This window comes from Ipomoea triloba, chromosome 5 (genome assembly GCF_003576645.1).
Source record: "Ipomoea triloba cultivar NCNSP0323 chromosome 5, ASM357664v1".
NCBI classification, from domain to species: Eukaryota; Viridiplantae; Streptophyta; class Magnoliopsida; order Solanales; family Convolvulaceae; genus Ipomoea; species Ipomoea triloba.
Window position 1 is genome coordinate 21,424,311 of NC_044920.1, and position 19,810 is coordinate 21,444,120.

Genomic DNA, 19,810 nt, shown 5'->3' on the forward strand with positions numbered 1-19,810 from the left:
TTGCTTACTGCGCACAAAGAACCCCCTCACTTTGAGAGGTTGCTCCACACTGACACTGGTGAGACTCGATCGTTGGTCTTTCCTTTCAAACATCACCCCTATGACAAACTGAGTTACACATGCGGGCACGATGGCAACAACCTTGTTATGTTTGCAAACTGCTATGTGTTTTTGGTCAAAAACTTTAGTTATAACTTCTATAGCATTAATGATTTTCTGGAAATATATAATTTTAAAATTTTAATAAAATTTCTTTTCAAAAAAAAATTTTAATAAAATTTAATTGTAATTAATTGCTCCTTAATTATTTCCTTTATAAAATCTGATTACCATTTTATGGAGTAATACTTATTAATTACTTATTGTGAAAAAATAATTACTCATTAATTTGAGCATATAATTAAGATTTCAAATGTTGTTTAAAAGTGATTTTAATTTCTTTACAGAGCATTTTAGTACATTTAATTAAATTGCATTACAAATTTCATTGCATTGTTTTTGCACCAAATTTATCCTGACTAATTCCGTTGCAAATATAGTAGCAAATTTTTATCTGTTACATATTTCATTGCAATTGTTGCAATAAATAATAAATAATTTGGTTAAATCAGTTGCAATTTAGTTTTCAACAGTAATAAGTTAGTTGCAATTTTTCTTGCAATCTTATTGCAATGACAATAACGTGCAACGAATAATTTCCCTATTAATTTTCATTGCAAATTGAGTACTATTTTATTTTATTTTATTAAAGTAGAATATTTTTTTTAAAAGATTAAAGTAGAATATAAATAAATATATAAAAACGTAATAAGTTTCTATTCAGGTTATACCCCTGGTTTATGTCCGTTTTTTCTGTTAATATTTGTTGTACCTTATACTATAAAAGTTGTACTACATAACTTATTGGACAAAAATATCCCTACCTTTATAATTTCTGTTATTTTTTTACATTATAATTATCATGCACATGCATACACAATATTTTTTCTTACAATCTTCAATGGTAAGTTTGAATTGATTTAGATTTTAACTAAATACTATCATAGTTATATTTAGTAATTTATCATTTCTATAATTCTTACTTCAATAATATTAATATGAATTCTATAATTATAAATAAATATTATATATATATATATATATATATATATATATATATATATATATGTATGTATGTATGTATGTATGTATGTATGTATGTCTATGTACACATTATTATTTTAAAAAATTATTAATATTATAAATGAGCAGCAAGGTATTTTGAAAACTTTGAAGTATTGGATGGTTTTGAATGGATTGTTTTGAGAACTTAGCTAGATTTGAAGTGTTGGCAACTTAGCTTTGAATTGTTGAGAAATATTTAGATTTGAAGTGTTGTTTATTGTTGAAGTTTTGAAAACTTTGAAGTAGCTAGTGTTGGATAGATGGTGTTGAATAGATTATTGTTTTGAGAACTTAGCTAGCTTTGAGATTTGTGAAGTTGGTGTGGGTGGATATGTATGTGTTGAGAACTGGGCAGGAATTATAAATGCTACAAAAAATTATCTGGGGTGCACAGAAAATAAAATGTATATAAAAAAAATTAGTTGTGTCTGGAACAGGGCAGTTCCGGACATAGCTGGTTAATTAAAAATAAAAAATAAAAGACCAGCTGCGTCCGGAACTGGCAGTTCCGGACGCAGCTGGTCGACTATTTGCGTTTGGTCAACTCCGGACGCAGATAGTCCATGGCATCTGCGTCCATGGCATATGCGTCCGAAGTATTCCGGACGCAAATAGTCCATAACTCCGGACGCAAATGCCCTTTTCTGACTAGTGAACATAATGTATTTGCAGTTGAATTGAGATAAGAATTTTAGATATCAATTTGTGAAAGTTGTTGAATTGAGATAGTTAAAATCAAGTATTATGTATATCCATATATGAATATGAATTTATAAGGGGTATGTATATCTCTAATTAGAAGAAGACCACATTTAAACAAATTTTATTCATTTTCAAAGACAAAAGAGTTGTAATACAATGTTGAGTACCCTTAAAATTACAGAGGAATATATTCATCACCATGAATTTGAATTTGAATTTATTGTGTTAATTTCAAATACATACACAACAAAAATTTTGTCTCGAATATCCATGAAACTTCGACAACTAAAAAAAAACGCATTATATCTATTTCCAAATGATTTACTAATTGAATTTAAATATTGGGCACAAGTCTCGCGCAAATCGCGTAGAATGATAAAACTAGTACTAGCTAGTAATAAACATTAAAATGTCACAAACCATTAAAATTGGTAATAAAGTATTCAAAGATTCAAATACATATTTAGTCACCAAATCAAAATATTTAAATAATACTACTTGGTCAATAATGCTAAGTATTCAAATATTATCTATAGTTCTCAAATATGTTCTAAGTACTTGCAAATAGGTGATAAAATACTCAACGAGGAGATAAGTTCTGGGCAAATGATGAAGCACTCGTTCTCTCATTAATCAAAGCACGAAGTTTATCGTGCAAAATCCAAGCAAAATCGTCTTTTAGTATTAGCTTTTTGTTTGTTAAGCTCAGGAGGCCATGTTCGTGGCCGGTTGCAGGGAGTGGTTTGTGCATCCTTTCGTGTGTATTTCTGATGTAATCTCTCGAGAAGTTTATTAATGAAGTTGTTCTTTCTAAAAGAAAATTCCAAAATATTAGAATAATAAAATGAATATATAAGATCATAGAACCATAATAATACCTGCTTAAGTCTCAGCTTCTTATTATGTTTTTGCTTGTTGGTTCTGACAAAATTTTAGGCCTTTAATACCCCTAGATTTAACATCTATCTAACAAAAATTTTAATCCAAGACTATTTGTGGTAAAAAATGAAAGTCAGAGGACCATTTGTGGTCGAATTGAAAGTCGATGACTAAAAGGAATACTAGCCTAATAGTCAGAGGATCATTTGTGGTATTAACTCCTTATTTAATAAGGGTATGAGTTTTTCAATTAATGAGTTATTCCAAAACCATAGTAGTACTCTAAAAACCTGTCAGCCAAACAATAACAATCACTTTGATACTCATACCTTATACCAAAACCCGTCAACCAAACACACCCTTAATTTAGACACTATTATTTTGAAATGATTGTTAAAACTATTGAATTGAAGTTTATAGGATTTGCCACAAGTTATTAAAAGGAACACATGTATGTGAAAGATGTGAGGCCATTAAATCCTGTACGTAAACATTCCAGTGATGGTTGCCGCTGCCTCTCAAGGGTATGCTCTTGGTGATGGTGAAGGAGTACGTCATGCAGTCCCTATACTCAAAATTGTTTGAATTGGAAATAGTAAAAAAAAAAAAAAATCATATATTCTCAAATCCAAATTTCAGAGTTGGACATTTGCACACTACAAGGGAGATTGCATGTTGATATAATGCTGAACATGAAGAAGAAATTGCTGCTGATTAGTGATGTTGCTTGTTAAAAATGGGGAGATTAAAAGAAATATCTTTAATGAATTTGAAATTTGTGATGATGATTGGATGTTTGTGATGAAGACAATCTTTTATCTTGTAATATTTTGTTAAACATGTTTTTGAATAGCTGTCTTTTATGTTGCAGATTTTAATAAATTTTATTGATAAGGAAGTTTTTCACGCATCCATCAAGTATCAAATCACAGTATATAGTTTAGATGATCGATACCATTTCACTGGGGATGACTCTTGTAATGTATTGAATTGATACTAAGTGGAGTTAAAGCACAAGTTAAAACTACCCTTTTAGAAGCTAGGCCTATCGTTAATAAGTTTAGTTGATATGATTTAGCAAATAACAAATTAAACAAGTAAAACAAAGGACCAAGACTTGGTCGATTCAAGCTAAGATATCAATAATTCTAGCAAGCTAAGGTGAACCCGAGTCTATGTTCACAATTTCATAACTGTATGTTCATAATTTCATAACCCCGAGGATGAATTCTGTGTATTTTGTGTCAATATTATGTGTATTCTGGGCAAACATTCTGTGTATTCTAGACAAACGTTCTGTGTATTCTAGATAATGATTATGTGTATTATAGATAATGAATTTCTTGGAGTCATTCGCGTCCGCGTCCAGTTACATCGAAACGACGTCGTTTACGTTCGTGGTGCACATTGTTATGTGCACCGTGGTGCAGGGTATAACGATTGTCTGAAATTCAACTATCTCATATTTATTACAATAATGAGATATTTGTATCATGTGGGTCCTAGGAAAAATGAGTATATCAAATATTTGTGAGTAAAAGTTGTACCATATCCTTTCTCTACACATTTTGAAACAGTAACTTTACTTTAAGTCATGTAGAACTTGAAGATTGTTGTCTTCAGAGGAGACGGGAAAGTACATTTACTTGAATCAATCATAAAGATTGTGTCTTATTAATCAATCCTGAAGGTTGAGTCTTAATGAATCATGAAGATGGCTTTGAGCTAAATGCTACAATTACAACGCTTATGTTATTTTTAAAATAATGTAGAGTGAATGTGTAATTTGGTTAAGCCTCAAAGGCGAATTGGGAAACAGAAACTTTGACTAATGAGATTGTTGTACTCCGATACTGCCTATAATATATAAACATAAATGTGCAGTTCAACTATCAGTTTAGGCTTTTAGTTGGATGGAGCACATACCAAATTTAATTTGGTATCAGAGCCACCTAAAGGTCATGGGTTTGAAACTCTGCGCCACCCGAAAAAAAATTATAAGTAGATGAAGGACTACTACAACCAAGTAAATGAGATGGATTTAAAAAATGAATATGCATGTTTGGGCTACTATATTAAGGAAACACAAAAGATTTTTACATTAAAAATATTAATTTATAAGAGAAAAAAACAACCAACATGGTTTGCATGGTGGTTTAGCACTTATCTCTTAAGTTGAGGTTGAGGGTTTGATCCCTACTCATGTGAATGATTCAAATTATTTGGGCAGTCCCCTCATTTCACACCAGTTATAATGTTTTTTATTTTTAAAATCCTTCTTGTTAATTAAAAATTTGTAAAAATGATGATGTCCATATAAATTAAATCATTTTTATTAAGTCACTATTTTTTGCTTTTTTGCTAAAAAAAATATTCTCCTCCTTCTCTCTAGCTTCTCCGGCGTTCTTCCATCTTTTTCGGCGATCGCCGCCTCCGCTTGCTTAGCGGGTTAGCGGAGGCGGCACCTGCTCTCTTCCCGGTCAGCTTCCTCTTCTCTCCGTAGCCTGCCTTTTCTTCCTTCTTCTTCCTCCTTCACCACTGCCGCCATCTTCATTCTTCTTCTCTTCCCTTCGCCGCCTTCACCTTCCTTCTTCTCTCCGTCCGGCCGTCCACCCTCAACGCACCTCCGCTTTCCACCGCCGTCCGCCGGTCACCGTAGCCGCACACCATCCTCCGTTCTCCCTTCTCCTTTGCCATCTTAATAAAATAAAATAATATATATATAAAATAAATTAGTGGGTAGGGTAATTGGTTGGTAGCTTTGAGACCCATGCGTCTCGGGCTCCTAACTTTGTTGTCTTTTACCCCTTTTTTTATTGTATCCTAATAATTGTTGTTGTTTTGTCTCCCTCTGCATTTATTGCAGTTGTCTCCTTTTGCATTTATTGCAGTTTTTTGTGTTCCTTCTCGTTTTATTACGAGGTTCGTTTTGGAGTGTTTCAAGATATATATGGTCATGGCTAGTGTGATACTCATCCTGATCGCAGTAGACGACAATGAAATGCCCCTCATGAACATCAGTTCAGTCGGGAGGATACCCACTGATGAACCGGCCGAAGACACAAGGCTGGTTATGTACCTTCAGTTGGGAAAAATGTCAATGGACTTCAGTTGGGAAAAAGACTCAGATGGTTTGCAAGTTGTTCCATCCAGAGGGCGACTTGTACACATTCTGCAAGGGCATTAATCACTTGACAAAAGTTTTAAGGTCCTATGAGGATCAAAATTCTCTTGTAACACAGTCTGCGAATTTAAATTTTATTAGCTTAGCTAGTAAATTTAGTTCTATGTCAGATTGTATGGAATGACTTTACATTCCATTGAACCTTGTTGTACTTGTTTCTAATGTTTATTAATGAAGGTTTATTATTATAAAAAAAAAAAAAGTCACTATTTTTTGTTGAAACAATTACTGAATTAAGCCACTATTTAATACAATTAGTCATATAAAATTTAATCGATTATAACCACTACGTACTCCATTAATTTATTTAGGTATACACTTAGGACATCGTATGAGACTTCTCTTTGTCAACGTACGTCTTCCTAGTGTGGAAAAAACAATACAAGATGGCAAATTTTACTGTACAACATGGTGCAGGTAGCTGTGTGGTCCATGAAATAAGTATCATTCTGATTATACTTCAGTTTCATTTAACAACTAGTGTTTTACCCGTGCGATTCACGAAAAAAAAAATTGTTATTATGAATTTAAATAAAAAAATTAAAACTGAAAATATATTAAAATGTACAATATAATAATATAGTTCAATTTTCATATATTTGGTCAAGTATCTATTATCATAGCATACAAAATTAAAATTAAAATTAAAATTAAAATTTTGTAGGATTAATATAATCTCTAAGCATGTACATATTTAGATAAATTTATAGAGAAAATTTTACATAATTAAATTGAATTATTCTTAATCGTATTTCATATATATTATAATTCGTCCTAACAATATGAATAATAACTAAGAAAATTATACTTAGAAATTTAAAAAAAATGTAAATTTTAAATTTTGTATAAGTGATTTTAAACTCTAATCAGACTCATTTTCTTATATGATTGTGTATACAGTGTATATACACATAATATTTATTAATATGTATATATGCAAATTCTATAATATAATGGGTCACACTTGGGTGAGACCGTCTCACGGATCCTTGTTCGTGAGACGTGTCGGGTCGGGTCAAAATACCATGCAAATGTCATACTTATATGTGCAAATGTCATACTTATATGCTCAAATATAACACTAATCAATAATACAATTTTTGTTACTTATAAGAGAAAAAGTAATACATTTTTTTTATAATAAGTAATGTTGACAAGTGCCCCTTACTTATAAGGGCAAATATAATACTTTTAAGGACAAATGTAATACTTTTAAATCAAAATGTAAAAGTATTGTATTTTCCCTTAAAAGTATTACATTTACCCTTATAAGTAACAAAAAATTTTATTCTTGATTAGTATTACATTTGAGCATATAAGTGTGACATTTGTGCATATAAGTGTTACAATTGCATCTTGACCTGAACCGACCCGACCCGTCTCATGGTGAGACGGTCTCACACAAGTTTTTGCCTAATATAATTTATGTAATTATAATTTATATTGATATATTATAATTAAAATAATTAAATTTAGAAATTAAAAAATAACATTATAATTTTGTATTATTAATATAGTGCATAAATATATGTATGTATGCATTTTTAAAAATATAAATACTTATGAACACAAATTTTGTTAATTTTATACTTTTATTTTTACTTATATTTAATATTTTATTAATTTTAATTAAGAAAATTACATTTACAAATTAAAAGAATTTAATTTTTAAATTTATATGGATTAATGTAGTCCCTAAATATATTACATATTTAGACAAATTTTTAAATATTTTTGAATTTTTAAATAAGAGTATGAGTTTAGACATATTTTAAAATAAATTTTTAATAAGTAATCATTGTAGTAATTAACGTGTATAATTATGTCATTAATCACAATTCTATAAATAAATAAATAAATATATATATATATATATATATATATGGATAAAAAGAGAAACTGATACTTTTTTTTATTATATAGATATTCATAAATATTATATAATTTCTTTTTCCTTGCATGAAAAAACATTCTTATTTTAAAATTTTACATTGATATCTGAGTTTTGTTTTAGAATCTACTTTGGTGATATTTTAAACATTGAGTAACACTTGTGTGAGACCGTCTCACGGGTCTCAATTCGTAAAACGGGTCGGATATTTGATTAATGGATCAAATATTTGATTAATGAGTCGGATCGTTGGCCTCGTTAATTAAAGATCCGGCACGTCTCACAGCCTCACACAAGTTTTTGCCTTAAACTTTTGTTTGTGATCATAAATAGTAAATAGATGTCTAGAAACCATTTAGTTTTGTTTCTAAAAATTTTCCAACCCATAAATGTAGCACAATCTTTACCTCTCTAAATCATCATTTAAATAATAAGTCCATAATAGACTTTGTGGTTCAATATTTGTAGATCTATGATATATTTTTAACTAATTTATTGAAAGTTTATTTTTTTAGTTCTATTATCTCTTATTCTTCTTTGTTTTAAATTGATAGATCTCGTGATAATGCATCATTCTTTAGCTTCTGTGGCATTTTCACAGGCAAGCACTTTGTACTGGGACTCAGTCCCTCCTGACTTTATTGTTTCTCTTCTATAATATTTAACTCTACGGGGTTGCTTTCAAAAAATAACATTATATTTAAATATGAGACATTTACCCAATAACATTATATTTTTTTTCAAACTCCGCAAATGTAAGTTAGTTCAATTAGTTCATTTTTATGTTCGTTTTTCATCAGTTATGTTATTAACGTAAATTAATTTGTTTTAGACTCATAATATTTAAATAATAACTATTATTTTAGATTTGTAAATTTTTATAATTTATGGTATTTTATAAAATTTGTTTACAGCATTTGTACTACAAAAATTTTAAATTAATGCAATAATACTTATATTTGTCATTAGTAGAATGCTAAAATCATTATAATGATATATTTTACCTTTCACATTTTTAAACTTTGAAAACTAACATCATTTATGTAGGGAGAAATTTATATATAGTAGTAATAATATCGCAGTTGTTTTTAAAAATTAGATGAAATAAACAAATTGATATGCAACAAATTTTTTTTGGCGAACTTTTGACATGCAACAATGATTCAATATGTATACACACACACACAAATATAGCAATATAATGATGGAAAATACAATTAAAAATAAAAATAAGATTGCATTTGATTTATTTTTGTTTCAGTTTGCACCAAAGTTTACTTTTATGTGCATGAAATGTTTGAAAAAGAATTATTTCAATTGTCATACGTAATTTAACTATAGAATTTAAAAAGATATATAACTAAACTTAGATCAAATGAAATTATTTTCATATTATTATTTTTGAATTGAAATTCAAAACAAATAAAAAAATTTATAAATATCTATAATATTATAATATTAAATTAAATAAAAGATTTTAATTCTATATAAAAGAATTTAATTTTATTTAATGTAATAGACTTAAAATAATAACATGTTAATTTCAATTCTATATGGCGTTTGGTTACGGGTAGGAGTTCGCAAACAGGTTAAGTCCGTGGGTGCAAAGTGGCTTCTTGCTGATTTGCCTCTTAATCCAACCTATGTGCCGTCCACTCCCGCGATTCCTGTTCAGAATCCCACGCAGGTGGAGGATGAACATGTTATTCACGGAGACCTTAAGCGAAGAAGGGAGGATGAGGTACCTGATCATGAGGTGAATTCTATTGATGCTAATGTTAGAATGCAAGATGTCTCAAAAAGCTTGGTTTCGGCGGGTCAGGATGTCCAGACCCACCCATCATCATGAGTATTCTTAGTTGGAACTGCCGAGGTTTGGGTGATACTCGGACAGTTCGAGAATTGTTGGGCTTTGTGTCTATGCAGCGACCCAGTTTTGTCTTTTTGATGGAGACAAAAGCTTGTTCTTTTCAGCAGGAACGTTTAAGAGTGAGGATGGGATTTGAAGGTCTGTTGTGCGTGGATAGAGTTGGCATGGGGGGTGGTTTAGCTCTATTGTGGCGGGACTCTGATGTGGCTACACTAATGAGTTATTTGAGTAATTATATTGAAATCATGGTTACCCTTCTGTAGAGATGTCAATTGTACCCGTACCGGACGGGAACCCGACTACCCACCCCGATGGGGACAGGGATGGGGATAAAAATAGGAGAATGGGGACGGGGATGGGGAGAACATTTGATTCCCCGGCGGGGGCGGGGACGGGGATGGGGAGTAGTCTCCCCGCCCCCGGTGTATATATATATATATATATTAGTGCTGTATAATATATATAAGAGTACATCACTCGTGCTGTACTTAAACTACTTATATATAATATATTATATATTATACATTATTTTACATTATTTTTTCGTTGTCTCTAGTAGTCTAGCTTCGCTTTGTTGTGATGTAGTTAACATGCATATTGTGAACATGTATATGTGTATCTACTCTAATCTGCATATATAGAAAAGTCATAATCCATGGACAAAGGGGAAAACATTAAAGGAAACTACTATTAGATATTTGAACTCTGAAGTTCATTCGTACTGATGATGAAGATGAGTATATGTATTATTCATTTTTTTTTTTATAAATTAAAATGGGGTCGGGGATTCCCCGTCCCCGCATAATCCCCGTGGGGAAGGGGATGGGGTGATTTTTCCCTTCCCCGGCGGGGATGGGGGTGGTGGGAAAAAGTCGGGGGCAGGGATGGGGGTATGCCCCCCCGCCCCCACCCCATTGACATCCCTACCTTTTCTCCCCATCCCCGGCGGGGATGGGGGTGGTGGGAAAAAGTCGGGGGTATGCCCCCCGCCCCCACCCCATTGACATCCCTACCTTTTCGGGAGAGCATTCCTGGCATAGTTAAAATCTCAATCTAATCTGTCTGCCTTGGATTGTGATTGGAGGCTTTAACGATATCGTAAGTTTACATGGGAAAGGGGAATGAAGGGGAAATAATTTAATAATGGGAAAGGGGAATGAAGGGGAAATAATTTAATATTGGGCTAGGATCACTGAACTGGATTATAATGCACGTGGGCCAAACCACACTAAAAAGATTGAATTCAATCAATTAGCTAGTCTAACACATAGCCTTATAAACTCATATTATCTTTCTTATTTTATCAATGTGGGACTCTTAACACTGAAGCCTCAGTTCTGAATCTGTTGGCTATAACGTCAGATCATAGTGCTCTTTTCATGCAACTCAAAGGACATGCAATCCGTCGAGTAGGGCGAAAATTTAAATTCGAAAGTGCTTGGCTTCTTGATCCTCAATGTCGTGAAGTGGTGGAGACCTTTTAATTTGGTTTCAATCGCTTGGAGATGATTTCCAGTCTCAGCTAACCTCGTGTAGTCTAGCACTTTGGAGGCGGGGAAGTGATCATTTTAGGAAGTTTGGAAAGAAGGTACAACAATTAAGGGAGAAACTTGAGCTGAGGCTCTTCGTAATTGTAATACTATGCGGGAAGTTGATTTGTTCCGTATTACAGAAAGAGAGCTGTCCATTTTGCTTGCTCAAGAAGAACTGTATTGGCGACAAAGGTAGAAACAATTGTGGCTCAAAGAAGGTGACCAAAATACCAAGTATTTCCACCACTTTGCGAGTCAGAGACGGCGGTCTAATATGAGGGATCGAATTAACAGTTGGCAGAAACGTTTTTTGACAAAATCAGGAAAGGAGGTTCTGCTAAAGAGTGTAGCGCAGTCCGGCCATGCCGATATTTACTATGTCTGTGTTTCTACTTCCCCATGGCGTTTGCGAACCCATCGAACGTATGATGAATCGCTATTGGTGGAGCAAAGGCATGGGTAACTCTAGAGGTCTTCATTGGGCTAGTTGGACTCGACTGGCTGCTCCTAAATCTATTGGGGGTTTGGGCTTCAAGAGGATACATGAATTTAATATTGCTTTGCTTGCTAAAAAGGATTGGCGACTTTTAGTGAAAACTGATTCTCTGGTTGGCAGATTGTTCAAAGCCAGATACTATCCAACCAACCGGCTCTTTCCTTGATGCTACTCTTGGTCATAATCCCTCTTATATTTGGCGTAGCATCCTAGCGGGGCAAGCAGTTCTTAGAGAAGGGGTTGCTCAGCGTATTGGTGATGGCAAAGACACATTGGTTTGGAATACTCCTTGGTTGGCTAACAATGTGGATTCCTATGTTCGTACTGCATGCATGGATGAGCTCCGTGAGACTCATGTATCTAACCTAATGGATACTACTGGGAATTGGGACTTGGAACTATTGCGTGATATTTTTGATGAGCATGATCTCCCTACAATCATACGCACATCAATTTCTCCCTCTCATCGTGATTTGTGGTACTGGAAAGGGGTCCCTCTTCTCTAAATTTGAGCACTCAACCTTCTACTTGGATCCCTCCTCCACCTGGTATGTTGAAATGTAATGTTGACGCGGCTTTATTGGCTGATTGGTTTTGGTGCGGTTTTACGTGACCATGGTGGCCGATTTATTGCGGCTTATAGGGGGCATCTGAATTGTTGTCGTGATCCTCATACCGCAGTGAAGGAGGCTTTAACCTGGCTAAAGGGTCGTCGTATAAATAATGTTATTTTTGAATCTGATTGTCTGAATTTTTGTTCAAATTTTAATTCTCGTAGTCAGGATCTTTCTTATATTGCTTTGATTATTAGGCATTGTCGTAGCCTTGCAAATGACATTGGGAACGTGCTAGTTCGACATGTCAAGAGGTTAGTGAATCACGTTGCTCATGTGTTAGCACGGGCGACTGTTTCTCAATCTGTCCTTGGAGTCTGGGAGGTTTCCCCACCTAATTGTATTTCGGCTTTCTTTGATGATTAATTATAAGTTGTTGGTTTATTTTCAAAAAAAAAAAAAAATGGTGGGTAGACAAAATATAAGGTAAGTCAGGTGATGGATGTAGCCTTCCCCAACATCGCTCACCTAGACATTAACCTACCTAAAATATAACAATAATACTTTTCGTTGTTAAATTTAATAATGCAAAATTTTGTCACTATTTTGACCCAAAAAGTCAGTTTTTTGGACTAAATTAGTGACGATATTTTTAAAAAAAATATTCATGATTTTTTAATAGGTAATATCTGATTTTATACTTTCTCAAATATTTTTTAGCCAAAATATTTTTGAATTTTGCCACCGAGGTTCAAACTTATGACCACCCAGTTGGAATGGTAATCAAGATATCATCACACTACATAGTAGTTGACAATTTGGTAACGACCATATTCTGCCAAATGATGATAATTTTAACAATGGGCATTTTTTATCACTAAATATTTTGCGACAAGGTATTTGGCAACCTAACAATTTTGTTACTATTTCAAATAGAGACAACATTGTTACAAGGTATTTGGCAACCTAACAATTTTGTTACAAGGCGTTTGGTTGGGAAGATCAGAGGGAATTAAGAAGGAAATGAATTGTAATTCTGTGGGAAATGAATAAGGTGGAATAATGTACTAATTCAAATTACATTGTGTGGTAGGGAGGAATAGAATTACTCAGAATTGAAATGAAAAAAGTGATATAAAGACTAAAATGTCCATGTGTAATAATAACAACAACAACAATAATAATAAAGGGTGATTTTGTCATTCTCTTCATTTTTCCTTCCCTATTAGGGGGGAGGGGGTAGAATTTCAATTACACTTCAGTTTTATTTTACAGTATTACTCTGTTTTTCGGTTTCAATTTCCATACTTTTTTGCATAAGCTCTATTTTGTCGTTTCATTTTCCAACCACGCTAGTTTAATTATAGTATTATTAAAGTATTATTTTAATTACACTCTATGTTCATTTGACAATATATGTTAGGAATAAGGGTCAAATGGCTACCGAATTACACACGAAACTGCAATTAGGCCATCGAACTTAAAAACAATGCAATTGGGTCCCTGAACTACACAAATTCATGCAAATTAACCCAAATTGACTTGTTGACTTGATCTTCCGGTTACCAAACTTTAAAAATAATATTTTAAAATAATTTTAAATTAATTAATTAATTAAAATTAAAATTAAAAAAACAACAGGAACAAGTCAATTGGGTCCTTTTTTTTAATTTTTAATTTTAAATTTAATTTTAATTAATTATTTTATTTAAAATTGTTTTAAAATATTATTTTTAAAGTTGGTAACCGGAAGATCAAGTCAAACAAGTCACTTTGGGTTAATTTGCATGGATTTGTGTAGTTCAGGGACCCAATTGCATTGTTTTTGAGTTCAATGGCCTAATTGCAGTTTCGTGTGTAGTTCGGTGGCCGATTTGACCCTTATTCCTATATGTTATTGTATGGCTCTGGATTTTAGTTTCTTTTTCCACACACTAGTTTTGTTATAACAAAAATAAATTATACTATAGACCTATAGTTTCATTTGACAATATACGTTTTCGGATGAGCTCTGTTTTTTAATTTCATTTTCCACACACACTAGCTTCATTATAGCAACACTGAAGTATCATTTTAATTCTACTACATTTTCATTTGACAACGATGGTCCTCATAGCACTATGTGGACCGTGGTCCACTGTATAACAATTAATACATGATATAATGAAATCAGTGAGATTTACAAACGATTTGTATGGGTAATTGCTTTAATAACATTTAAGTTGAATAACTTCCCTTTGATACTATAAATTGCATCAATTGCAAATCTATTTACCTTCGAGTGCAAACTTTTCGCCTTCAACTGCACATTTTTATATCTTCAAATTCATGATTTTGAGCTTTCAAGTGCACAATTTTTATTAATTTGAAAGAATTTTTTTTTAAAGCATCAGATCTAGATGAATTCAATGGCTAAGATTTGTGCACATTTTTTTATATAGGGAGTCATTCGCACATGTTCCTAGACCTATATATATATATATATATATATATTATTTATTGGGTCATAATCAGGTGTCGTCGTCCCTTAACGTGCGGTCAGTGCGGCCGCCCCACTATGTATACAAATATACACCACTCAATGTTAGAAAATGCATCATATAAACATGCATCATTAGGTACGCATCACCAAAAAATACACCACTAGGTATACAAATATACACCACACAGTGTTAGCAAATGCACCATTAGGGACAGGAGAGTTGTGGTGTATTATTTTGAGTGTGTGGTGTGTTTTTTGGTGTTTTGTGTATTTTTATTGTGGTGCGTTTTATAACATTGAGTGGTGCATTTTTTAACATTGAACGCACGGGAAGACGCGACCACATTTGAAAAGATTTCTATATTTATTTATTTATTATTTATAGTTCGTTTATAGTTTTGCCCATACTAGGATGACGTACGTTGACAAACTGAATTCTCACGCGTTGTCCTAAATGTATACCTAAATAAATTAATGTAGTAGTGTTATAATCGCTTAAAATGTATATAACTAATAATAATAAATAGTGACTTAATGAAATTGATTCAATTTATAAAGACATCATCATTTTTAATAGGGAAAATTTGTAATTTATGTCCCTCCATAATATGTCAATTATCAATGTGACTCTTGAATAACTAGAGATGTAAATGTTGCCCCTCAATTTTTAAAGAGGTACATATATATATCCCCTCCCATAACGGACCAGAGATTTAAAACGTTGTCCTTTTAAAACGGATCTAGGGCAATATATGTACTGTTTTGAAAATTGAGGGACAACATTTACACCTCTAATAATTCAGGAGTCACATTAATAATTCTCATACTATAGAAGGGCATAAATTACAATTTTTCCTTTTTAATATAGTATATTCAGGACTATTTTTCAAATTTTTATTTCATAAGACTGATAAGACGGATTTTAAAATATATAATTTTTTAACTCTTGAGTTTTTGGTCAATTTTAATAACTCTCAACTAGTTTAGTAGACGAATTTGATATATTATATACTCAAAACCGATAATGAGAATGAGAATTGATTTTGAAAATGTACCCATAAATTTGAGAAAAATAGAGTTTTTGATGTTTTTGATGAGCTGTTGTCTCACATTAAGAAAATATACGAGTTTGTACTAGTATAAATAAATTTCAACCTTTTAAATAGTTTAAAATGTGTTCGTAGAAAGCTCTCCCTAACGTAATAAGCTAATATTTTGGGTCACACTTGTGTGAGATGGGTCGGGTCGAAACAACATGCAAATGTCATACTTATATGCTCAAATATAATACTAATCAGGAATACAATTTCTGTTACTTATAAGAGAAAAAGTATTACATTTTGCATAATAAGTAATGTGGACAAGTGCCCCTCACTTATAAGGGAAAAATGTTTACAATTTACATACTGAAGAATTGTAAGCATTCAGTATGTAAGTACGTAGTGAACATTCAGTATATAAATGTGAACATTCAATAGGTAAATTTTATATTTTGGACTCGGGTCCACAGAATAATTTGTCCCCACACTCTTTTTTTTTTTTTTTTGAAATCCATCTCATTGATCAAGATATGTGAAATGTTCTCACAAAAATATTGTAATTAATAATATAAGAAATTCACACAAATACTTTTAATTTTTATTTGGTTATAGTAGTCCTTGATCTACTTTTAATTACATGCCTAACACTTTAATAACTTCATGGACAATGGCAGTATCGGAGTACAACAATCTCATTAGTCAAATTTTCTGTTTCCGAATTCGCTTTTGAGGCTTAACTAAATTACACTGTGAGTGTATCCAAAAAAAAAAAAATTACACTATGAGTCTTTGAGCCTTTGAGCCTCAGTGTTGACTCTTTGTGCTTCAGTAGGTTGAAAAAAATAGTTATTAACAGATACTACATTGCAACGGAGTCAGTAGTACTCAAAAAGAATTACACTATGACTACATTATTTTTAAAATAACATAAGAAGTAAATTTTTTATATTGTTCAGTTAGAAAGTTCCTTTATGCATGATAAATAATAGGAAATCATCATGAATTGAAATGATGAAAAAAAAAATTATGGGAATTAGGTGTGATTTTTTAAATAAGAAGACACCAATATGTTAATAGTTTAAATTGAGACACTCCAAGTAAAATTGTACCTTTAGATCAATTAATCATGTTTCTTTGAAAAAAATAAGCTCATCACTTGCAATTATAAATACTCACCTTTCATAAACTCTTCAATCAACATACTAACAAAAAGGAAATACAAACATTTGTATTAATTTCTTGGGTATGGCCTCCAAATCCCAAGGCCCGACCATCCTTTTACTTTCCCTCATTTTCCTATTCCTTGCCCTTGCTAATTCTCAATACGTACCCACCCCAACTCCGTGTACATGTATCGAAACTGGCCTACCCCCATTCTCACCACCTAGCAACACGGGTGGAGGAGACCAACCCCCTATCCCACCTCCAGGAAGTGGCCAACCCCCTATTTCTCCTGGTAGTAGTGGAACCCCACCTATCACACCACCTAGTAATGATGGCATCATCCAACCCCCTGTCTCACCTCCGGATAATGGCCAACCCCCTGTTTCACCTCCAAATAATGGTCAACCTCCTGGCCAACCCCCTGTTTCACCTCCAAATAATGGTCAACCTCCTGTCTCACCTCCAAGTAATGATCAACCCCCTATCTCTCCTCCAAGTAATGTCCAACCCCCATTCTCTCCTCCACAAAATTCTCAACCCCCTTTATCGCCTCCAGGTAATGGTCAACCCCCTATCTCTCCTGATAGTGCCCAACCACCTATCTTACCACCTAGCACTGGCAGTAATGGTGAACCCCCTATCTCTCCCGGTAGTAGTGGACAACCATCTAGCGATGATGGCGACACCCAACCCCCTTCACCTCAGGGCAGTGGCCAACCACCCGTCTCACCTACAGTTAGTGGTCAACCCCCTATATCACCACCAAGTGTCAGTGGCCAACCCCCTATTTCTCCTGGTAGTAGTGGAACCCCGCCTATCACACCACCTAGTAATGATAATAGCACCCGACCCCCTGTCTCACCTGAAAGCAATAGTCAACCATCTATCTCTCCTCCAAGTAATGACCAACCCCCTGTCTCACCTCCGGATAATGGCCAACCCCCTGTTTTACCTCCAAATAATGGTCAACCTCCTGTCTCACCTCCAAGTAATGATCAACCCCCTATCTCTCCTCCAAGTAATGTCCAACCTCCACTCTCTACTCCACCAAATGCTCAACCCCCTTTATCACCTCCAAGTAATGGTCAACCTCCTATCTCTCCTGATAGTGCCCAACCACCTATCTCACCACCACCCCCTATCTCTCCCGGTAGTAGTGGACAACCATCTAGCGATGATGGCGACACCCAACCCCCTTCACCTCATGGCAGTGGCCAACCACCCGTCTCACCTACAGTTAGTGGTCAACCCCCTATATCACCACCAAGTGTCAGTGGCCAACCCCCTATTTCTCCTGGTAGTAGTGGAACCCCGCCTATCACACCACCTAGTAATGATAATAGCACCCGACCCCCTGTCTCACCTGAAAGCAATAGTCAACCATCTATCTCTCCTCCAAGTAATGACCAACCCCCTGTCTCACCTCCCGGTAGTAGTCAACCACCTATCTCACCACCGCCCCCTATCTCTCCCGGTAGTAGTGGACAACCATCTAGCGATGATGGCGACACCCAACCCCCTTCACCTCAGGGCAGTGGCCAACCACCCGTCTCACCTACAGTTAGTGGTCAACCCCCTATATCACCACCAAGTGGCAGTGACCAACCCCCTATTTCTCCTGGTAGTAGTGGAACCCCGCCTATCACACCACCTAGTAATGATAATAGCACCCGACCCCCTGTCTCACCTGAAAGCAATAGTCAACCATCTATCTCTCCTCCAAGTAATGACCAACCCCCTGTCTCACCTCCGGATAATGGCCAACCCCCTGTTTCACCTCCAAATAATGGTCAACCTCCTGTCTCACCTCCAAGTAATGATCAACCCCCTATCTCTCCTCCAAGTAATGTCCAACCTCCACTCTCTACTCCACCAAATGCTCAACCCCCTTTATCACCTCCAAGTAATGGTCAACCTCCTATCTCTCCTGATAGTGCCCAACCACCTATCTCACCACCACCCCCTATCTCTCCCGGTAGTAGTGGACAACCATCTAGCGATGATGGCGACACCCAACCCCCTTCACCTCATGGCAGTGGCCAACCACCCGTCTCACCTACAGTTAGTGGTCAACCCCCTATATCACCACCAAGTGGCAGTGGCCAACCCCCTATTTCTCCTGGTAGTAGTGGAACCCCGCCTATCACACCACCTAGTAATGATAACAGCACCCGACCCCCTGTCTCACCTGAAAGCAATAGTCAACCATCTATCTCTCCTCCAAGTAATGACCAACCCCCTGTCTCACCCCCGGATAATGGCCAACCCCCTGTTTCACCTCCAAATAATGATCAACCTCCTGTCTCACCTCCAAGTAATGATCAACCCCCTATCTCTCCTCCAAGTAATGTCCAACCTCCATTCTCTACTCCACAAAATGCTCAACCCCCTTTATCGCCTCCAAGTAATGGTCAACCCCCTATCTCTCCTGATAGTGCCCAACCCCCTATCTCACCTACGGGTAGTGGCCAACCCGCTTTCTCACCTCAAAGTAATGTTAGCGGTGGTGGCCAACCCTCTATCGCACCTCCAGGTAATGGTAAACCCCCTGTCTCACCTCCAGGTAGTAGTCAACCACCTATCTCACCTTTGGGTAGTGGCCAACCTCCAATCTCTCCACCGGGTAGTAGCCAACCTCCATTCTCTCCTCCACATAATGCTCAACCCCCTTTATCACCTCCGGGTAGTGGTCAACCCCCTGTCTCACCTCCATCATTTAGTAGTCAACCTCTTATCTCACCTCCTAATAATGGTGGTCGATCCCCTATCTCCCCTCCTAATGACAATGATGGTGGTACTTTGCAACCCCCTATCTCACCTCCAGGAAATCGCCAACCTCCTACCTCACCTCC

The 19,810-nt window shown here is 34.8% G+C and overlaps 1 protein-coding gene across 1 annotated transcript in view; it reads left to right on the top strand.

The window, feature by feature from the left end:
* Window positions 1–17,007: 17,007 nt before the first annotated feature.
* The window catches only part of LOC116020391 (basic proline-rich protein-like), a 4,297-nt gene continuing 1,494 nt past the window's right edge, over window positions 17,008–19,810 (top strand). The window contains exons 1-3 of the mRNA XM_031260867.1: window positions 17,008–17,358; window positions 17,401–18,075; window positions 18,400–19,752. Of these exons, the coding sequence (XP_031116727.1) occupies window positions 17,040–17,358; window positions 17,401–18,075; window positions 18,400–19,752 (2,347 nt within the window). The 5' untranslated portion in view covers window positions 17,008–17,039. The remainder of the gene's footprint in view (window positions 17,359–17,400; window positions 18,076–18,399; window positions 19,753–19,810) is intronic.